Here is a 24108-nt window from a genome sequence, read left to right as displayed (position 1 = left end):
TGTAACTTCTTCACTATGTGGGTGCTGCCAATCTGATTGCTGAAGGGCTGTGTGCAGGTGGTGTTATGTTTCTTCTTAGGTTTTCGTTTTTATTTAATTTCATTTTGCAAGAATGAAAGGGGAAGGGCCTCTCTCTTCCAACCCAACAGGGTGCTTCGGGCAAACCTCAAGGTTCATGTGGTTTATGGTCACTGACTGCAATCAGAAGCCGGAAGTGCTGTCGCTGTCAATGTGCAACTTGGGTATTTCTTTTTCCTGAAGTCTTTACTCAGAGGGACTGTCCACCAAGGACTTCTCTAGCTCTTCCCAGATCTGGACATCTGAGCCTTTCTCCAACATCTCAGAATTGCCTCAGTGTGTGTGTGTGTGTGTGTGTGTGTGTGTGTGTGTGTGTGTGTGTGTGTGTGCGCGCGCGCGCGCATATGCACGTGCTCACTTGCATCATACTTGCTGCACAGTGCGTTCATGGCAGTGTGTATCAGGGTGTGGTAACTACAGAGGGGCCAGGCAGGGTTGAGAAGTAGCGTCATCTTGTAGCCAAGATCATAGCTCCTTGTACACAGCTCAGGATGAAGCCCCCCAGGAAAGTCTTCAAGACCACCCTTCTGCTTCTTCTGCTCTCTCACTCATTGGCCTCTGTGCCCTATGAGAGCCAGCCGGGTGCCAGCTCCTCCCACGGCCAAAACTGTGTAGGTATGTACACTTTAATTTTTTTCTCTGTGTTCATGACAGTGAGTTCTGATACTTTGCTTGCACAATAATTCCTCAACATCAAAATTAGATGTGGTAGCAAGTACCTGTCTATATTCCTAGCACTCAAGGAGATGAAGCAGGAAGATTACCAGATAGAAGATAGCCTGGGCTACATAGTGATAGCCTGTCTCAAATGTAAACAAACAGAAAAGCCTCTTCTGTGCTTGAGAAGGTTTTCTTTTGGATCAGCTCCCTTCATATCTGAAATTCTCAGTTCTCGACATGGTACTGAATTCAGACATCTGGACTGGATTACTGTCTTCTTTCTCTTCCTCTTGCTGATTCTTCTGCCCTCTACCTAGCCTTCTCCCTACTCTGTGTTCTCCTTAGTCAACAGGGATAACATGTCCTTCACTGGGGAACTGACAACTAAGACCCTGCATGCGTGTCTATGACATCTGTACACAGTAAGAGTTCAGTCCCTCAGCTTCCTTCATTCTTTAGGGAATTTAGCTATAGTGACCTGACAGAAACTCTGAACACTGACTGAGATATGACTTTGTGGCTTCTTCATAAAAACTTTTTATTTCCAAATTCTCTTCATATTTGCTTTGTATCTTCTAAGGACAGTGGGGAATAAGGTGAGATCTTCTATGCTGGCCAGTTGTATGCCAATTCGACACAAGCTGAAGTCACCTGAGAGGAGAGAACCTCACTTAAGAAGCCTCCATCAGATTGTCAAGCCTGCAGGGCATTTTCTTAATTAAGAATTCATGGAGGAGAGCCTAGTTCATTGTGTGTGGGTTGTTTCCTGGGCTTGGTGGTCCTGGGTTCTATAACAAAGCTGGCTGAGCAAGCCACGAGGAGCAAGCTCCCAGAGTCCAGATTCCTTCCCCATTTGAGTTCCTGCCCTGACTTCCCTGAGTGATGGATATTAGCTGGAAGTGTAAACTGAGATAAACCCTTTCCTTCCCAAGTTGCTTTGATCATGGTGTTTCATCACAGCAATAATAACCTAACCAGGACAACTTCTATATTCATATTATACATGGGGCACGTAGCAGTACAGAGAGCTGAGATGGCATGGGCAGTGGAATCACATAGACTCAGAACAAAGAAATAATTACTAGTAAACAGACTCAACATGGAATCCTGGCCAAAAATCACTCTAGAAATAACTGTGATTGCCAAGTACTACACACAGAGAACCTGGCACATGTTCTGTACCTAGAGGTTCTATGTAGAGGCAATAACAAAAAGTCTGACTTAGTCAGGTTTTGACAAAACCATGATCTTATTATGTACGTCAGGGAACACATCTTTAGAGACAAAGCCTTCTTTTAAAAATAAAGCTCAAGGAACCTGATTCATTGGTTCCTTTGGAACCAGGTCTAGGAGGGGGAGAGGTCATCTTTACTCAGTCTTTAGTTTCCTAAAATCACAGCTTACTGACATTCCATTTTCTCGCAGCAAACCTGCAAGCCTATCAAATGAAATCCACCAGGGACAGTCTCTGAGAGTCACTTCTGTTTCCAGGGGGCTACAAATGGACTTTGTGGGGTTAGTCTAGCAATCTACTGTGATGTGCCCAGATCTTCACACCAGGAGAGTAGACACAAGGTTACCATTTCTTTCCATGCCAGTTCCCCAGCAAGGCTATGTGTATTGGAAGCTGTGCTAAGAGAATTCCAGGAATATGCTCTGTATATTTACTGTTGCAGAACAAATGAAAATAATAACCATCTGTTGCAGCAGGATTTTTTTCAGTAAGGAATTTGTACACAGCCTGGATGGTGATTTTATGTGTCATGTAGGTAGGGACACTGGGTTGATGGGTCTGAAACTAAGATAGCTTCTGTGTACGTGTGTGTGTGTGCGCGCGCGCGCACACACACACACACACACACACACACACACTCACACACTTGGTCCTTCCCGCTCCCATCTCTACCTGCCCCCAGTCCACCATCAAAATCTACTCTATTTCCCTTTCCCAGGGGAGTCCATGCATCCTTACTAGAGTCCTCCTCTTTACCTAACTTCTCTGAGTCTGTGGATTATAGTTTGAATACCATTTATTTAACAATTAAAATCCAATTACAGGTGACTATATCTTATATTTGTCTTTATGGGTCTGGGTTACATCACTGAGGATGATTTTTGTATAGTTCCATTCATTTAACTGCAGATTTCATCATGTCATTTTTTAAAACCACTGAGTAATACTCCAGTGTGTAGATTAGCACCTTTTCCTTATCCATTCTTCAGCTGAGGGACATCTAGGTTTTTTTTCACTTTCTGACTATTATGAATAAAGCAGCAATGAACATGATTGAGCAAGTGTCATTGTGGTAGGATGGAGCATCCTTTGGATTATGTCTATGAATGATATAGCTGTGTCTTGGAGTAGACTGATTCTCAATTTCCTGAGGAACGACCGTATGTATATCTATAGTGCCTGTACTAGTTTGCACGCCCCTAGCAATGGTGTACAAGTATAGTTTGTGGTCGAACAAGTTTGCATGCCCCTAGCAATGGCATACAAATATAGTGGCTGTACAAGTTTGCATACTCCCTGCCCTGCATCCTTACAAGCTGTCGCATATGTTATTGATCTTAGAAGTAGCTGTCTTCCAGGAAGTTACTGCCCAATTTAGAGAAACATCTAGAGATTGCTCCTTTTCTGCAGCTCCCAGCACTTCAAAAAATACATGTCCTGTGCATATATTTATAACATATGTAATTTTGGGTAAATATAAAAATAATGACTCCTATGTCTTTTTCCAAGGCTCCTTAATATATTTATCTGTCTTTCCTCCCTCTCTTTTTGTATTAACCTCCATCCTCCCTTCCAAGTTAAAGCCCCCCAATTACCCATTTCTCCCTTCATATAACCTATGTCCTGATGTTCCCCACTCTCTAGCGCCCCACTTCTTGGTTCTTTTTTACTTTCCTAGTTCCAGTGACTATGCTAGGTTTCCTATTCACATCCTGGAGCCAAGAACCACAGATGAGAACCTGCAGTGTTTCCCTCCTACAGTCTGAGTTACTCCACTCAGTACAATATTCTCTACTTCCATCCATTTACCACTGAATGCCATGATTTCTAATAGAGTTTTCTTTTTGAGCTTCATGTACAGGTCCCACATCAGATGACATCTGGTGAACTATACATGTTTTTCTCTAATCTGTGTGTTTCTCTTCACTTTTATTACAGGGTCCCCTCTAGAAAAAAAATTGTTTTACTTGATGAGTCCCTATTTTTTATCTCTTGTGCTGTTGTATCTAATAGATCCATTTTAAGTTGCTTGTGTCCATGTATTACCCTATTTTCTGCGTGTTTATTCCTTTATCTTTGTTCCCAGACACTGAACCCCTAAGCAGCACATGGCAACCAGGCACGTGATCCCTGTTAAGACTGTAAGTGAGAGGAGTCAAATCAGGCCTGAGACAAGCTCAGGGGCTGGATGCATGGATGGCAGGTGTGTAGTCCTAGATTCGATTCCCACTGCTCCCAAATAAATAAAGGAATCCAACTGATTTAAGATGAGTATGAAAAGAAGAAACATTTCTTAGGGTAGTCTAAAGAATGTGGCTTAGAATCAAAAGTCAGAGAAGTCATAAATCCTATAAATCAAGCCAGGAGTCAGGAAACAGTAAGCTCTAGAGACCTGGACATCATCGTCTCTTCTGACCTTTCAGTGCTCGCCCTGAGTCTGTTCTGCAGATGAGCTGTTTTCCGTGCTCTCTGAGCTTCGGTCAGCTCTCTGTGGCAGTACTCCATCTGCTTACCATTCTCAGATTTATAGCAGAGAATACCTGGGCTGTCATTATGTCACTGAATAAGAGGCAAATGGGAACAAGGAAAGATCTAGGTGCAGATACAGATGCCAGAGGGGGCAGGGCTATTGCAACTGAGCAGACACTCCAAAAGGAATCATCACAGAAGGTGCCAGGCTACTGAGAGACATCCCATCACTGGTGAACTCCCATGAGCCTTGTACCATGGTATCAAACACTATACCTGGGAACACAGGTCTTGATTTCACCCTGAATCAGAGCTAGCTGTGGGAATTCCATGTCATTCACTACCTGTCCCATTTGCCCTCTGGACTACGTGTTGCCTTACCAAAGGTCATAGAATCAGTAATAAGCCAGGTTCCATTTTGTAAAACATTAATTTCAGTCTGGGATGATTTACAGTCCAGATAGTCCTTCTGCCTTTTCATTGATACTTAAATTAATTCCCTGAGTTTTGAGGGTTTTAAGGTACTATTTAAATCTTAGGTAGCCATAAGGGTTTTAAAGCTTCATTCATGCTCTTGTTCATGTTTTGTTAAGCATGTTCTCAGAGTCAGGCCATCTGCCCTCTGGTACACCCACAGAGGTTTCAGAAACTTTGGTTGGAATAAGAGACAAAGGTGTTTCTGTGGTCTTAAAATAGTATAAATGGGAAAAGAGTTTCATTAACAGAAACCAGAGAGGTTTAGACAGAGCTGGCAGGGAAGGTTGCAAATTCATGGTCACAATTTGGGTACGCACAGACTACAGTCTGTTTCTCTGTAACTGGGCAGTAGTTCACAGACACAGTTCCTGTGGGTAGCAGAAAGCATTTCCTTTTGCCATTCACATTTCCTGTGGATAGCAGGGGCTCTCCTCTTCCATCCCTCCCCTCTCAGCAGTGACTTAGTTCTCAAATTATCGCAATATTCCCAAAGGTCAGACTTGGAGTGGGCTGGGCCCTTAGTCCCCAGAGCTCCGTGAGCAGCAGCCAGGGCCTCAAGGCTGTAGAGTTCACAGGGCCATCTGCAAACAATCCTATGTCCCACCCTGCTGTTCTGCTTCCTGCCTGCAGCTCAGGACTTCCAGACCCTCAGAGTTTAGCAGATCACTCTGGTTCTGTGGGGGCCTCTCTGCTGGGTCCTCACTCTGGTAATCTTGCAAATCCTCTTCTCCTGAGTGCTCTGCCTTCGGTTTTAAGTTATCACTGACTTCAGTCCAATTTTATTCAAATGGAAGCTTCCCGATCAGTTGAGTTGTTCGCATCCTGTCTACTCTGTCTACTTTCTTTTCTCTGAAGTGTCTTAGAGTCAAAATCTTGAAAAGAAAAAAAAAACAGATAAATACAACAGAGAAAAGAAAGCACCTGTGACTTTGGGGCAAGGTTACATGGTGAGCATAATTTCAGAAAATGGATAAGTTAATAATAATTGTTTTCTCTTTATGAAAGTTCCATGGGAAAGAGGAAGGAACAAGAGTTGCAGAGTATTAAGTAAAATCCCCTGTGGTTACAATGCGATCTACACTCTCTGTAGATCCTCCTAGACAGACTGAACCCAGAATTGTCTGTTACCAGTGCTCTCACAGTTCTCTCTGGATGCTGAGATCACTTGTGGCCTGTATTTTCTGTCCAACGTTATTGAAAGTTCTAGCTATTCACATGGAAACAATTGGAAGAGAAAGGAAAGAAAGTCTAGGCTCTTAGACGGATGAGTCTGGAATCTGCCGCTCTGCACATGTGGCATTGGAGACATTGCTAAACCCTCTGCCCCTTCCTTCCCAGCAGGATGAGAATCACACAAGGTAAGGGATCAGGTTACACATAGCGATGCCCCATCACGAGTACTCAGAAAATCAAAAATGAAATATGCCGAAATTGTGTTCTAAAATGCCCTGAGATTAAACCTATTGCAAAGCAGACACCAAGGAAACTGAGAGCACTTGTGGAACATGCATGGTGTGTAAATCTGAGGGGTCTGAAGCAGAGATTCCGCTACAAAGAAGGATTTCACAGTGTTTTCTGGAAGATGTGAATGAGATATAGATGCAACATCTTTGACGCCAATGGAAAAACTGAACCGTTGTGGAAACAGCTGCCTGAAGAGGTGGGAGATGGGTAAAACTGTAGTTTCATAGCTAAGCAAACAGGAAACGTCACAAATCCAGGCTCTCTTTTGGAGGGATTCTCACAGTCTGGGGAGCTTCTCCATTGCAGTGAGAGGAAGCAAGGAGAGCCTCTAAGACAGAGCTCAGGAAGTCCTGGAGGGACTCACCGTAGCAAAGTTACAGTCACCACAAGGTGAATGAAGGCAGAAGCTTTGCAGGGCAACCGCAAATCTCCCCTGGGCACACAGCAGAAATGCTGAGGAAAAGATGTTTTTAAAGAGACACACCCGCCAGGGGAGGCAGCCTGCAGTTTGATCCTCAGAGACCACATGCTGGAGAAAGAAGATGTGATTGATATGAGTTTTCCCCTGACCTCTGTACACAACTGTGGTATGAAAACCGACAGCACAGTTCTTACTCTTCAATGAACACACACTTCGGAATTTTTCAAGTAAATAATAAAATGTTTTCATTGCATGGCTTTCTATAGATACATAATAAATTGTTCTCCACTATTAAGCTCGAATTTACAGGTATTTGTTGTCTCACAGTTTCTGTACATTAGAAATCTGGACATAGTGTAACTGGGTTCTTTGCTAAGGATTGAAAGGCTTGAAATCAAGATATCAGATGGGTTTTGTCTTAGATACTGGTCTATCACTGTGAAGAGACACCATGACCATTGCAGCATATAAAAGAGAACATTTAATGGGAGACTTGCTTACAGTTGCACAGGGTGAGTTATGACCTTCAAGGCAGAGAACATGGCAGCAGGCAGGAAGGCATGGAGCTGGAGCAGTAGTTGGGAGCTTACATTTTGATCTGTAAAGAGAGCTGCAGGTTGTGATAAGGGCTTTTGAAACTTGAAATCCCACCACCTGTGATGCAAGTTCCCTAAAAAAGGCCACCTCTCCGAATCCTTTTCTAACATTCAAAAATGTGAGCGGGAATTGGGAGGAAACGGGGGTGAAGTGAGGATTCTCATTCAAACCACCTCAAGGCTGAACTCTCTCTCTCTCTTTTTTCTTCAGTTTGAAAGGTTCTAAATTTTATTACTGGACAAACTAATTCAGACACAAATAAGTCTCTATGTTAAAAATGTTGAAATCCATCTGGTCAGACTGATGGACGGCCGCAATTCAGTATAAATCCTCAGTCTTGCCATAGTGTGACTCCTTATAGACTATGTCTTCTCTTAGAGTTGTACCTGATTTTGCTACCAGTTTTCATCCAAATCCATTGAGGAATAGTTCTTACGGCCTGAACTCTCTTTTAAGACTCATTTAGGTCCGAACTTTCACTGGTTGCTGACTGTATTGAACAGCTCCCATTTGTAGAATCAGGGTCCCTTTGCTTAAAACCACCAGCGATAAGTGACTAAAGACTGCTATTCAGTGTAAAAAGTTAGTCGCACACTGATTTCTTTTCTGTCCAGCACCATCTAGAGAAAACTCTCCATTTAAAAAGATTTGCTGATTATTTCAGGCCTACTCAGGAAAAAATAGTAACTCAAAGTAAATTGGCTATCATTCCAATTACATTCACAAATCCCTTTGTTATTGTGAACAAAGTAACATCAAACACACCAACCCTCCCTCAGAGAGCTACACCAGGAGCCCTGTGAAACTGTAAGCAAGTCTCCAATTAAATGCTCTCTTTTATAAGTCTGCCTAACAGACATTGAAATGCCCAAAAGGTAGGGGAAAGGCCACCAAACTGAATACTATGGTATTATCACATAAGAGGATCTCTGACTTATGCCCAAAGTCATTCTCCAAATAGACATTACAGCCTGGAATATGTAATAGAGATCAGAAAACAGAGAATGGTTTCTCTCTGGATAAGATTTACTCGTGGGTTGGGGATTTAGCTCAGTGGTAGAGTGCTTGCCTAGCAAGCACAAGGCTCTGGGTTCGGTCCCCCGTTCCGAAAAATAGAAAAAAAAATTCTTAAGATTTACTCGTGAGATTTCTGTATGTTTTATGGGCTTTTTTTTTTCTTTTCAGTTTCAGACTGTGTTGGCTGGTTTTGTGTGTCAGCTTGACACAAGTCAAGAGTTATAAGAAAAGAATAAGCTTCAGTTGAGGAAATGTCTCCACAAAGTTCAGCTGTAAGGCGTTTTCTCATTTAGTAAACTGTGGGAGAGCCCATTGTAGGTGGTGCCATCCATGGACTGGTGGTCCTGGGTTCTATAAGAAAGTCGGTTAAGCAAGCCAAGGGAAACAAGCCAGTAAGTAAATAGCACTCTCTTATAGTCTCTGCATCAGCTCCTGCCTCCATGTTCCTGTCCTGATTGAGTTGCTATTCTGACTTCCTTCAATAATGAACAGCAATATCAAAGTATACACTGAATAAATCCCTTTTGCTTTTTGGTTATGGTGTTTTGTTGCAACAATACCAACCCTAACTAAGATAGGGCTATTATGTTAAAGCTTTTATGAATAAACTTCATTCTGCAAATTTGGAAAGAAAAACAAATTGCTCCAGTGCCATAGCCTTTTGCTGATAAGCTTACTGTTTACCACTCTCAAGTTGTGAACAAAACTCCTAGACAGAGGCTGCATTGATTAAAAGTTCAGTACTATGGGGAAATTGGAAAGTTACAAGTCCAGAGGCTAATTGCCTTATCTTGAACTAGGTTTAGCAAGAACTTCAAAGTAATCACAGAAATCCATAGGAAAGAACTAAATTGAAAGTATTTTGCCGACGTTCAGCAAATTGACTTAGAACAGACACGCAAGATGATAAGAAAGGGCCACATGAGAAGTCTAGACTTGGAAAGCAATGATAATTCACTAGATGGGCCAGGCAGATTTGAATTCTCAGAAGAAAAAGTCCTTGAGCACAGATCAATGGAAATTATCCCCGACAAAGCTAAAGGAAAACAAGACTTGAAAATAATCCAAGCCTTGGGAACCAGTGCTATGATGTACAGTTTCTTAACATCTGTGAAATGGGTGTGCTAAGAGGAGAGGAAAGAGAAAGAGGAAGTTTGTAATGCTGTCTGAATATAAGGTAAAAGTCAACAGCACTTTAAAACACAGAAAATATTAACCGACAAATCCAAGACTCTTCATAAACTTTGAGCAGAATAAATTCAAAATGAATCCTGACACCTCATAGCCAGTCTCCCGAAACCAAATACAATATGAAGCCCTTGAACGCAACCACAGAAATGAATGATATCTTCTACACAGGAAAACTGTATAGCTGATGGCTTGCCCCATTTCAGAGCTGTGCAGGCTGAAGGAGGTCAGATGACATAAGGTACCGAGAAAGGACAAAAGTTAGTAACCAGAATTCTATGCCATATTAAACTACAACTTAAAATGAAGAATATAAAATATATTAATATACATGTACATGTATATATGGTATGTGTACATATGAGCAATTTCATATATGCACACAAATGTGTGTAGAGGCCAGGGACTGACTTTGCCTGTCTACTTTGATTGTGCTCCACCTTATATGTTGAGGTAGGGTCTCTTAAATATAAACACTTTTCCTGATTAATAAAACTGAGAAGCAATTTAGTAAGAAGTACTAAAGGGGAGCTGGAAAGATGTCACAGTGGTTATGAGAACTTACTGCCCTTGCAGAGGACCCAAGTTCAATTTTCAGCACCGACAATGATGGCTTACATTCACATAGACAGACAACAGGCACACACACACACACACACACACACACACACACACACACACACACACACACATGCAAACTGCACATACATACATGCAGGCAAAGCATTCATACAGGAAAAATAAATAAATAATATAAAATAAGTACTATAAAGACTGCAGAGTTGCTCAGTAAGTAAAACCCTTGCCACATAAGTGTCAGGACCATCATTAGCCTCTAGTGCACAGGTAAATACTGGGCAAGTGTGGCCTTTAATCCCTCTGCTTGGAAGACTAGAAATCCCAAGAACAAGGTGATTACCTATACTAGCCAAATCCTTGAACTTGTTCATATAAGAGACCCCACCTCAACATATAAGGTGGAGCACAATCAAAGTGGACAGGCAAAGTCAGTCCCTGGCCTCTACACTGATTTATGTGCATATATGAAAATGCTCATACACACACATACCATAAATACATGTACATGCATATATTCTATGCACACACACACATATATTAAAATTTGAAAAGGACTAAAAGAAGAAGTGTTTTAAACAGAGATAAAGCATACTGTATTGTAATTTGGAGTCACAGGAAGAGATGGAAAGCATGAATTATGGTAAATAAAAAAGGAGATAATATATTCATATACACAAATATGCTTTTGAATATGTGCAATGAGACTTCTTAAAACAGTATTGTCTAGTCTACAGCATGAAAGAATTAGCCCAAAGGAGAGGGGAAGAAATAGAACAGTATAGGAGCAAAGCTATAAACTTGTGTGCTAATTAAATTGCTATTAACTTGATATACATTTTGATAGGTTGAAGCTATACATTATAATTCAGGAACCACAAGGAAGGCAAGCACTCAAATAAAACTCTAATTTTAAAAAGTAACTAGGGATAAGAGGGACTACCCTTGTTTCCACACATAAAAAGAAAAAAAAGCAGTAAAGATAGAAGACCAAACAAGAACACATGTGAACAATACAGGTAGCTAGAAATCTCACAGAGCAGCATTCTCTGTGGGGACCACGTATGCCACTGTAAGGTCAAGATAATCAAAACTAGGTTGTTCTTTCTAAAGTAGAATTCAACTAGATTGTGTTACACTGAAGACATGCCTAGATTTAAAGGCATAAATAGGTTGAAAATACGAGGATGGAGAAAGATTTGACAAAGAGAAACTACAAGACTTCTTACTTTGTGTTACAGAATAATGCTTTAAGCTGTAGAATAGTATAAAAACTAAGAGGCATATTTTAAAATAATAAGGGAGCCATTATACTGATAAGAGTTAAGCTATTATATATTTCTATTGTGTATTGTATTGTCCCTATGTATGTGAATTTAATATAAGCCTTAAAATATAAGATATGGTCACAAAATTGTAAAGAAAATCATGTAAATCAGAAATATACCTTAAGATTTAAACAGTTCTTACGTCTTAATCCATAGAATTAAACAAAAATGAAGACTATGGGTCTGAACAGCACAAAAGACCTTGACAACATCTCAGAGTTCTCCACCTAATGACAACAAAAGAGATGTGCTTTAGTTCCTTTTGCATTTGATTGTTTGTTTGTTTGTGTATAACACGGGTTTTAGGGGTCAAACTCAGGTCATGCTTACCCAGCAAGCACCTTACAAACTTAAGTCATCTCCCCAGTTCCATTTTTAATTTTAAACATTTTTCTTAGTTCTTTGAGAATTTCCTAAAATACATTTTTATTATTTTCACCCTTCTTACCTTAATTCTTCTAGATCAAGACCCTTCCCAACCTACCTTTATATCCTTTTCTTTTCTCTTTTTTTGAACCCATCAAAAAAATTTGGGTTGCCAAAACATTCTTGGATGTGTGGTCATCCACTGACCAATGTGCCATGGGGCTATGCTCTTAGAGAAAGCTTAACTTTATTTGTTCTTACCATTTGCCAATGCCTCCACAACGAGGAGTAGAGTTTCATGTCCAACTTCCCTCTCCGTGATCGAGTTCAGTGTTTCTTGGACATATAAAGGACTTATGAATGCTGTTCACAACTACTGTGAGTTAGTGTGTGCTTTTGCCCTCCCGTTTCCAAAATATACTTATAATCATCACCCATATCAGGCTCAAAAGCTCCTATTATCCCCTTTTTATCAATGATCCCTATGCCTTGAAAAAGAGGTCTGGTAGATAGGTTACATTCAAGGCTGAGCACTCTGGCTTGTGATTCCTTGTTTCACTTCCTCTCTTGGGTGTCCAGGCTCCACTTGACACTGGTCTGGAAGGATGGAGCATAGCTAGGAACGTGTGGAGTCTGCAGGATCATGATCTGGCTATAAGTGCTGTGGGGAGAAGGTATGCCCCGAGAATTTCAACGTTACAGCTCTTTTGGACGATATTCAGTGAAATAGCTTGTGTACATACACTTTATTTGGGGTAAACAAGGACTATATATAAACCTTGGAAGAATGGGAAGTGGTTTTTAGGGTGAACATAAATCATTGACTGGAGGTTAAAGTACTGAGAAATGCCTCATTTGCATAAAGGGGCATCACAGGGAATCCCAGGTACTTGCTGGGCAGGTTCTTATCAGGAAAGAGGAAGCTGAGTTTTGCTAAGGACTCCATGACCTGCCTAAAGTAGTGGGTATGGGGGGTCTGACCCCAGATACAGCCAGACAGAGAAGAGGAAACCCTGCTGGAAAAGAGAGTCTTCCATTTTGTTCTGAGCTCAGAGGAGCTATCTGGACATAGTAGACTGCAACCTTAAATAGCAGAGTTTCCCAACACTGGCCAATTGTGGATATCCATGCCATATGCTGCAAACAAAAGATTCTATGCTGAGGACTGATAGATGCATTATTCTACTAGTATAATGATAAATCATAGATATCCACCTAGCAGCATAATGTAGTAAGGTCTTTCCTATGGCCTATGAGCTGTCTAGTCATAGGATCTTGACCTGATAATGGTTCAAGGTATAGGTTTCACCTGTGGATCAAGGATAAGTTAAATCAGAAAATGTTTGGGTACTCCCATGGCATTCATGCCTCTGTTGTACCAGTGGCATGTCCTGTCAGTGCTGTAGGCCACAGAGCTCACAGCTGAGTAAAATTAGTGATTATTTTCCTCTTCCGGTAGCTTTTATAGCACCGTCTAGCACTATGAAAGCTAGTGCTTCCATCCCCAAAAGGGATGGAACATTCAGGTCTGTAATAGTTTGACTTTTCCATGTTCTATGATTCAAGTATACATCTGAATCAGTGTCTTACCATTTCGTTGTAGAGGATAACCAAGTACATTGGCAATAGTTTGTGTAATTTGTGTGTGTGTGTGTGGGGTGGGGGGTGGTCTATGGTACGTCATTGGCCAACAGCCCTATCATAAAAGCAGCCCATTCTTATCACTGGGCTTTTCAGTGATTAGTCTCTAGTGTCTAGTAGCAGCATTGTTGCCAAATTATAAGGTAACTTTACCTTAAAAAATATTCATATACATATATGTGTGTATATGTGCATACATATGGAATAGTACATTTCATATGCCATGTTGAAAGGTCTTTAGTATTACTGATCCCTCTCTATACTTCCTCTTCTACTTTGTTCTCCTCTCAATGCAAATTTAACTCTTTCTATTCCACTATTCCTTTTTAACCCTTTACACCACTGTGCCTTATATCCTCTTAGTTGAAAGCCCTTCCCTGTAACCTGTCAGTGGTTTTCTAATCTATATGGGTATTACAAATGAAACACAAGTATTTGAAGATTCAAAGCTAGCATCCAGCATGAAAAACTATAATGTTAATCTTTCTGAACCTGTGCTACCTCATACACAATGATTGTTTTCAGTGCCATTCACTTACCTAAAAATTCCACAATTTTTATTAAAAGATAAATGATAGTGCATTGTGTAAATATACCACGTTTTCATAGTTTATTCATTAGCTGATGGATACCTAGGCTGTTTCAATTTGCTGACTATTGTGAATGAAGCAGCAGTGAACATGGATGGGCAGGAATCTTTAGAATAGAATATGGAGTCCTTTGAATAATGTCCCAGAGTGGTATAGATAGATTTTGGAGTAGATCTATTTGTAGCTTATTGAGCAGCTTCCACACTGGTTGCCATAACAACTGCACCAGTTTGCATTCCCACCCATATATGTTACCCTTGAACTACAACCATGCCAGCTTTTGGTGTCATTTGTTTTTAATCTTAGCATTCCGACTGGAGAAAGATAAAATCTCCAAGTAGTTTTAATTTTCATTCCTTTGATAGGTAGAGATGTCGCACATTTTCAAAACTGTTTCAATGCCCCAGTTTTTAATTAGCTTGGTTGTTTTGTTTTATTCTGTTTTTGATGTTTAGTTTTTTGGGGGGTCTTTTTGTTTGGTTGGTTTTTTGTTTTGTTTGTTTAGGGTTCTTTATATAGTTTAGATACAAACCCTCTGTCATATAGATGTGGTAAATATTTTCTTTTCGTATTCTGCAGAGTGCTTCCTCACTGAAATGATAGTTTCCTTTGCTGTACAGCATTTTTGTTCTATGAAGTTACCATTTTGTTGTTGATCGTTAAGCTTGTGCTATCAGGATGCTATTCAGAAAGTTATTTCCTGTGCCAATGAGTAAAAGGATATTGCCTACTTTCTTTTAAATTCAGAGCATCAGGTCTTATGTTGAGGTCCTTGATACATTTGCAGCTGAATTGTGTGCAGGGTAAGAGATAAGGATCTAGTTTCATTCTTCTACAGGCAGTCTCCAGTTTGACCAACTTGATATACTAAGGATGTTCTCTATTTTTCCAATATGTATTGTGACTATAGTATTGCAGATTCATAAAATGTGTCCTTACTTCTATTCCATTGGTCAATGTGTCTGTTTTTATACCAGTACCATGCATGTTTCATTGTATTCAACTCTAGTATAGCTTGAAATCTGGAATGGTGATACCTCGTACAGTTTTTTTTTGTTTGGTTGGTGTGTTGTTCAGGATTGCTTTAACTATCCTAGGCCTTTGTATTTCCATATTAAATTTAAGATTATGTTTTCAATTTCCATGAAGAGCTACATTGGAATTTTGAAGAGAATTCCATTGAATTTGTAGATTGGTTTTAGTAGGATGGCCATTTTCATCTTAGTTCTACCAATCCATGAATGTGGGAAGTTTTTTCTTTTCAATTTCTTTTCTCACTAGCTTTAAGTTTTCATTGTACTCCTTGGTTACATTTATCCTGGGATGTAGTTTTGAGGCTGTTGTAGATGGTATTGTTTAAGACATTCTTGTGATAAAACACAGGTTATTCAGGAAAGTAAGCATACATTTATTTTAAAGGATTGAAATCATATAGTTATCTATCAAATTATAATTCAATAATGAAAAATGTGAAAGTAAAGTAACATTTTATGTCTAAAATATGAAAAAAAGCTGACTTTTAATACCAGCTAAATTATGCATAGAGAGCAACGTAATTTTCTTTAGAAGAAAGATTTAAAATCAATAACCTGCATTCTACCTCAAGAATCCCGAAGAAACAATGTTTCAGGCCCAAACTATGTAAAATAAAGAAAATAAACAACAGAATAAAAAGTAATAAAATAAAAACAAGTGCACTAATGAAAACCAGATACTGTTACTGGAAGAAATACACAAGATCAGTGAAGTTTTAAGTGAACTTATTTAAAATTGATAAAAATAATTTTCAAAAAGTTCAACAAAAGCATCACTACATACCCCAAAGAAACTAAAATGATTGTAATAGAATATTGTGTTATGAAACATAATGTGGTAAGCGGTGCTTTTGGTGATTAAGCCAAGGAGCATCCCTGAGAAATTATGCCATGCAACAGAAAGCAGACAAGTAGACACGTAGACAGGGAGAGAGAGAGAGGAGAGAGAGAGAGAGGAGAGAGAGAGAGAGAGAGAGAGAGAGAGAGAGAGAGAGAGAGAGAGAGAGAGAGAGAGAGAGAGAGAAGAGAGAGAAAGAGAGAGAACAGAGAGAAAGCTGAGCTGCCGGTGGGTCTTTTTATTACCCCCATCCCGACACATACACACACACATGCACGCACGCACGCACGCACGCACGCACGCACGCACGCACGCACGCACGCACACACGCACCCGGGGTGCCAGGTGGTTGGTTGTAGAGGCAGGTTATGACATAAGCAACTGCTAGGTCCCTGATGGTAGTCCAGTGGAATTGCCTGTACACTAACATTATGGGCAATTTTGTTTTATGAAAGTCAACAATTAAGATACAATGGGGAAAAAAATGTAAAGAGGAACGGAGTACTGAAAGATTACTTAAGAAATAAAAGGCCTGAATGGACCCGTATTAAATTAACAATTAGAAATTATATTAGTGTTCTTGGGCGGCAAACAAAACAATAAAACTACCATAATTAGACTGACTACAAACACAAGAATGAATTCTCTCACAGTTGTGGAGGTTGGGGTCTGAAGTCACCTATGTTTGTCTCCTGCCGTCTAGGGTTGCACGTCTTACAGCTGCATAACCCCAGCATTCTTAGTCATGTGACCTTTCTTCTCTGTGTGTGTCAGTGCCTTTTCTTGTGAGAACACTTGCTTTATAGACTATGGGCCTGCTCTAGTCTAGCATGACCTTATCCCCACTGATTGCACCAGTAATACCCCATTTCCAAATAAGGAGTATGATCAAATTCCAAGAAGAACATGAATTTAAGGGACATTAGCCAAGTTCACGAGATCTCAAGACTTGCTGTTTTCATCAGCTAGTTCTACAAAATATTAGGAAGGAAATAATTTCAATAAAATGTAATTAATTCCTTTCATAAAATAAAAGAGAAGGGAATATATACCAGTTTGTGTTATGTTTTGCTCATGTTAAACTCAGACAGACAACGCCAAGAAAGAGTTAACAGTTCATGCTGTTACATAACATTATTGTAAGAATATGGATTTTTAAAAAAATCTCTTAAAACACAAAATAAATTCACCAACATATAAAATTAAACGAAAACTGGGTACCCTCTGACCAAATGGTATCTTCATTAGAAATGTTCGGCTGACTTATTATCAGAATATTGATTAATAGAATGCACTAAATTAGCAAAATAAAGGAGATACATTATCAATCCAGCAGAAATGTGAATTATTTGATAAGATCTCTTAGGATACTTCAACAAATTATGAAAGAAAAGTGGGTTTCCTCTACTTGATAAAAGGCGTCTATAAAGGCTCTGCTACTCATTAAAGGTTTGACTATGGTTTCCTTCCCAGTTCAGGGGCAAGGTGCCCCCTCACCATTTCTAATGCCACACATACAAAAGTATTTGTTAAGGTCATATATATAAAATGAAAGAAAAACAGAAATATCTCACTTTCTTATTTTTTCAGTTTTAACAAGTATAAGCAAAATAGTAATAATTAAAAGGAAAATGTTAGTTAACTTAAGGGTATATTTATCAAAAAACAAAAACGTGAAAGACTTCATTGATGAATGACACATCAATTTCAAGTCAATTGATTTTTAGTTCTTTCAGAAAAACTAGAGAAGACAATAAAGTTGTCAGGTTATAGATCATTTCAAGCAATTTTCAATGATATATCATTCTAGATTTTTGGCGTGTAACTCTGAGGAAATTCAAATGACTGAGTGATTTTTCTATATGAAAATTATTACCTTTACCATTTATTTATGTAAATATCTTTCTTGGCACTTGCATGTGTAAAAATGAAAACAGACACATATGTTATATGGGTAAATAATATTCATTAACAGATATGTGTATTAATTTAGGAGACCAACCATTTCATTAAGAAATAGAATTATTATAAAATTTTACCTTATCATTCAGTAATTTCTCATGTATTGGGAATGCATTTTGTTTTTATGTTAGCTTTATTAATTTTAAGTCACATTTATTAAAATTTTAATTTTTATTTAAATTTTTATAAAAATTCATGTAAAATTATAATAATTAGTTCAATAAAGTTTTTAACCATTGAAACTTATTACACTGGGATAAAATTTTTAATGGAGGAAAACCAAATAAAATAGAGCTGCAATTGAAAAAGAATCCAAGGTATAGAATTATCAACACTAAGTTGAAAGGAGAACTTGGTTGTATATTTTTAAGCGAATGTGTATAAGTGCAAATCACTGATTCATGCCTACTTATATCTCCACGGGGCCTAATTTTTCTGGTTGCCTTGCTTGCCTACTGCTTGCTCTTCAATGCCTCAAGCTCTTGTATTCACCAGTAACTACGTAATATGGTGCTCTCTGTTGCTAATGTTCTTGGCACAGTCAGCAGTTTGAAACTTGCTGGACATTTTCTCATCGAAAGCAATGTTCAAAGTGGCAGTTAGGTTAAGGGCACGGATCCTTAGAATCTACCCAATTGTAGGAAAAGGTTTGATATTTGCAACAAAAGTAAATTCTGACCTAGAAAAGACAAATAAAACACTCTTAATGTCACACATTTTCATAGATAAGATTCTGAACTTCCATCTCAAAAAGTATTCATGAAAAGTCTGTCTGTCTGTCTGTCCCACATGGCCGCCCCAGCAGATAGGAAGGGGAGTAACATTTGTTAAATGTGTCTCTGCTGTAGGCACTGTGTTCATGTTATTGGCTGTATCACTGTAGCTCTGCAACCCTGTGGTATAAATACATGGGAATCATTTACTTGCTCAGAATTTTTGGGTTAGGTCTCACTGAATGACTACAACTGAAAAGCTTGGGAACACATGGGAGCTGTACATAACTGGTAGATGGAAAAATGGTAGGAATGGATAATCTAGAATGGCCCCATTCATAAAACTGTTAGTTGGCAGGCCTCTGGCTGGGGTGCCCTAATTCCCCTCTGGCAGGTTAGCTCCTACTTGTGGCTACAACCTAAAAGAGGTCAAATGTCAGAGAGCCACAGAGCCTCTTGAGGGATGGGTTCCATCCCAAGTCATTGTCACTTCCTGAACATTCTAAAGGTCTATGAAATAAGTTTCACCCTTCTTGAGAAGCAGATTTGTTGATCTGGTCAATATTCCTACTGTACTACACAGGCAGAATTCCAGGTCTCAGTGAGCTGTCTGCTTATGGTACAGGGCCAGAAGTGGACCCCTGTTGCAGGTAGTTATACTCAAACCCATTAGCTCCTCTCCTCACTAGATTGGGGGTGTCTGCTTCTGTTACATTCACTATTTTCAGACAACAGATTAAAAAGGGATTTTCCATAGATGCAATCTCAGAGACCACTGAGTAAACTGTATAAATCTCCTGTGTCCTCATTTCCAAATTCAACTCACTTCAACAGAGCCAAGGCCTTTTATTAGTGGCCAGAGAGTAATCTGTACTGGGAGAGATTACTCAGCACACATGTCTCTCCAGGAAAACAATCGTTAGCTTGTCGAGGCAGTGAACTCTCTTATTAGACTGTAGGTGAGCCCTCCATGCTTTCAATGGTTTTTCAAACATAGCATCTTTATTGATTATTTGGGAATTTCATACAATGCACCACGGTCACACTTTCCATTACTCCCAGGTCCACCCTCCCACCCTTGTGTGCCACCGCCCAAATGCACCAAGTATAATCTGGTTGCTCACATACTCAATGGAATATGGTCAAATTCCCGGTGACCAGTCCCTTAAACATAACTCAGTCCTTTCCCATCCCTCCATTCTTGCTGCTGAAGAATGTGATGCATTCACCACAGACCCCAAATTAATGATTCAACTGGAAGGGAGTAAAGGCTACTGGAGGGAGGTGGAGATGGACCTCTACATCAAAGCTGTTTCCAGCCAGTGTGTTCAGCGCTTCAAACCCCATTACCTGCATGTCTGTGGGGTCCTTTTGATCACAACTCTTCACTAGGCAAAGTGATGCGTGTGGGAGGATTTGCTGGCACTTCAGAGACAACTGGCTTTTATTGTTCTCTATCTTTTTTCTCCCCTACCCCCGGGGCCTGGTTCCTTTTTATCTACCTAATGATTTTCCAATTTTAGCCAGCAGTGCTAAGGGGCTGTCTTTGATGGAATTTCTCTAAGTCCAAGTCAAAAGGAAAGCCTGTACCTATACTACAAAGAAGCAGACTGCTCTCCAAGAGCCCAGGGCACTTTGTATACATCGTTTTAAGCCATGGTTTAAAACAAACGCAAATAAGTCTTGGAGTGGATTTTTCAAGAAAGACAAATCCCAATCCGTGGGTCCACTGGAATGGACATTCTGAAAATCAGACTCCAAAAAGTGTCCCTTTGAGTCCCAAGTTCCCCAACAGTCATGCTGATCTGACTGATGGTCTGGTTTCCACACCTTGCATCCTATCCTGTCTATTAGGCCATTAATTATAACAAACTATAATGTTCAATTATAAAGGAGAGAAAGAAAATCTGCTGCTAATTAAATTGTGAAAAACATAGTCTTCTGTCACATTCTTTCAGACTACAGGTCATGATTCTTTGTGGAGAGTGCTTTTTCTCTCTGCTGCTCCGTATGGTCTCTTGCAAAGTTGCCTCTCACTAGTTCTTCAGCTGCTAATTACCTTAAAATTGTTATAAATTTGGAAAGTATATTGTGGCTGCCCCATAGATAGGGGCCACACTGTTTATCTGGGAACCCATCAAGTTCCAGGTGTTTGTTTGTTTGTTTTTGCCTAGGACAAGTTTCTTTAGTTGAATGCATGTTACCTCTGTTAAAGCAATGTTACCAGAGTCTTCTGATTTGAGAGACTCTGTATGCAAATTTTGTCATCTCCCCTCCTATGCTGGCCCAATACTTGGAGAGAAGAGAGGAACATGAAGTAGTTCCTCTAGCCACAAAATAACCCAATGTAGGTTTCTCATGTAAGTCTTCTTTGAGAGGCAGTCTCTTACCCCACAAGTGCTGAGGATGCTTCTAAGATTTTCTTTACTTCCTCTTTTAGTAATCGTATGTGGTGCTCTTTCATGGTGCCCCTGAAATGGAAGAAAAATGAAACTAACTCTTCTCTCTCCAGGAAGCTGGTGTCAGAGCAGTAGCTAATGCTAGTCCAAGGTCACTAGTACAGTGGGCCCATATGTCCATGGCTCACTGACCTGTGTATTCAAGCAACCTCTGATCAAAATGTATTATAATTGTCTGTCTTGAACATGTACAGACTTTTTTTTGGTCCCATTCCCTGAGCAATAGAGTTTAACAAGTATTTGCAAACTATACAGGTCACATTAGGTACTATAAATAACGAAGAGGTGACTTAAAGGATCTAGGAGGGTATATATGGGTTAAGAGTCTTGAACATCTGTAGATTTTGGTACCTGAGTGGGGTCCTAGAAGGCATCTGTCACAGATAAGGAAAGATGAGAAAAAGAAGAGTGTGTGGTTACTGATTGGGTAGAGAGATGAAGAGACCATTAACAAAGGTTGGGGGGGGGATGGAAAATAACTTGCAAAACCAGGACCTTTGAGAAAGGGGTGAGACCAAAACATGCTTACTTCATGATAGAGATTTATTGGAGGGAAGTAACATGCTAATTTTGGATTCCTCTTAAAATTCATCATCTCAAAGAAAGGTGTCTTAAAGGAAACTGAGGCAGCATGACAATTCACAAATGTTTTTATATTCCTTTCTCATCTTATTTTTAAAAAAGAAACCATTATCAAGGTAAGATAGTTCTTAACCATTATTCCTTTGATAAACATCTACTCTACCTTTGCAGGCAATCTGGTCTAACTTCTAAATTCAACTCAAACACTTCAGTCATGAAAATCACCCATAGTTCTTTGTTATCTGCTTAAGGGTTCAGACTGAAAATATTTTTAATGAAAACTATAGCAAATTATTTTGTGGGCAGTAATGGCATTTCTTTGAATTTAAGGTGTTTGGAATCACAATAGCAGCAAGCTGAGTATTGGAGACAATTCTCAATGAAATCTCTGCTTGGTGACAGCATATCACTCATATCACTTCTGAACCCCATGTGCACCCTGCTTTGAGTCCACTCCAGCCATCAGTCAGTGCAGCTCACTGATGAGCTTCCATAAGAAGCGATCCAGAGCAGTGCATGCTGGTTTGATGGAGAGCTGAGCATTTGAGCATGTTTGAGCATAGAATCTGCTTCAGGCTCAAGGGAAGCTACCTGTTGCCCAGAAGTGGGAACTGAAATAGACCAATAAGATAGCAGAGCTGGTAAGTAGCTGTAAATGTAGGCATTAACCGTCAAGGCTCACTTCAAGCAGGGAAACAATTCTTGCTCCTATTTTATGAACCAGACCCTGTTCCAGTCACAAAGAATGTGAGACTCCATTCCATTTTTAAGGAACTTGGAATCCACTTGAAACTCAAGAATAAAGTTTCAAAAGGTAGGCAGATCATTCAAGGTCACAGCATTTGCAAATGGCTGATCCAATATTTGAACCCATGCTTTGCTTCATTCAAAGCCTTTTTCTTTTCAACTGCATTGCATCAAAACTACTTATCATGTTCCATTTGCACTTTACGGTTTTTCATATACTTGATATACTCAAAAGCAAGGTGCAATTGGTCATAACAGATAAATTGAGCAGTAGCTGTACTGTTTCATATTCTGTTTTCTAAAATGAGATTTCATTGTGTTTCTATTTTAAAAATAGAACAAATATACATGAAAATGCTTTTTAGGCCAGAGAATATTAATCAGTACCAGCTACTAAATTCATGGTGATAGAAGAAAACCCTCAAAGGTATTGAACTCATTAAAAATCTTGATGGTTGATGTTACCGAACACACCAGCAAGTAGGTTCTATCAGCACAAGAAGCTGTCAGCTATACAGGTCTCAGTATCTCATGTCTAGTGGGCACTACCTCCCCAATCTGAAGAGAGAGAACGATTGTAAGCAAAGTGCTATCAGGCACTTTATTCTCTATAGAGAGGTGGATAGCTCTCATTTCTTCATCTCCTTTCATAGAAGGCTTTATTTCTTTCTGTCCAGAAATGCCCAATTTCATTGTTCACCTTCTCCTGGGGGCCATGGTGGGAATTTGGTTTTTAACAGCACTCATATGTAAGTGGGGGTCCTGCTTACTGATCTTCTTAGTTTCACTTTTAATCAGCTTCTTCATATGGAACTTCTATGCTACAAATCTGCTAACATGTACCCACTTTTCTTATATGAATGAAGTCTAGCAACTTCTCAAACACTTACATATCTTGGACCAAAACAATACATTTTATACAAAAAAGGAGTCTCTTCTTTTAAGAAAGAGGATGTTTCTATCTCTCTATCAGTTTGCTAGATTGAGGTAAGTAACAGAACTTTCTAGCAATGTGATCTTAACAACCCTGGGGAGTCATACTTATCCTATGCTAAAGTAAGAGAAAGAATATATTCCTACTGTGCCCATGTTTTCTTCTTGACACTCAGCATATTTGGTCCATACTTAGTAGTGTTAGCTTCATGGCTTGTGGTGTTTCACAGGGTGTCAAATTTCAAGGCACACTCAGTTGCATTACCGTTCCTATTAATCAGAACAGTTGCACTTGAGAAAATGTCTTATTTCCTGCTTCATAAGGAAACAAAGGCTTAATTAAACATGGGAGATATTGAGTCCTGGTTGTAAAGTCAGGACTCAATCCCAGGTTTTCTGAAAAATTTCCACTACTGCCACAAAATTAGAAATATGACTCTAGGTTCCAGGTCAGGATTTTGTGGGCTAAGATAATGAAGAGAATCAAGTGGAGATTTGAGAAATTAGAACCTATGTAGTATGTACAACTTTTCCTTGCCCTATCTCATGCAAACACATTTTTTCTCTTAATTTCTATCACATTTTTTTCTCTTAATTTCTCTGGAGGGTAAACCAAGTTAATTACTACCCATAGGTCACATAGTTCACTAGTAACCAAGCTACTCTGACACCCCTAACTTTCTGAGCCCTCAACCCAGTGTTCTCAAAACATTTCTCATTTCTCTGTAAATCCC

General features: G+C 39.5%; 1 protein-coding gene across 2 annotated transcripts in view; it reads left to right on the top strand.

Annotated features, from left to right (window-relative positions):
- Positions 1-553: 553 nt before the first annotated feature.
- Positions 554-24108, top strand: part of Aoah (acyloxyacyl hydrolase) — a 222352-nt gene continuing 198797 nt past the window's right edge. Inside the window, exon 1 of one of the 2 annotated variants that reach the window (XM_032884823.1) lies at positions 554-693. In XM_032884823.1, coding sequence (XP_032740714.1) covers positions 570-693 — 124 coding nt within the window. In that variant the 5' untranslated portion in view covers positions 554-569. The remainder of the gene's footprint in view (positions 694-24108) is intronic. The other variant, XM_032884824.1, reaches the window with a different exon arrangement.

Source organism: Rattus rattus, chromosome 14 (genome assembly GCF_011064425.1).
Source record: "Rattus rattus isolate New Zealand chromosome 14, Rrattus_CSIRO_v1, whole genome shotgun sequence".
In the NCBI taxonomy this organism is placed as follows: domain Eukaryota; kingdom Metazoa; phylum Chordata; class Mammalia; order Rodentia; family Muridae; genus Rattus; species Rattus rattus.
The sequence above is the reverse complement of the archived record's forward strand: the minus strand, read 5'-3'. Positions and strand labels throughout refer to the sequence as shown.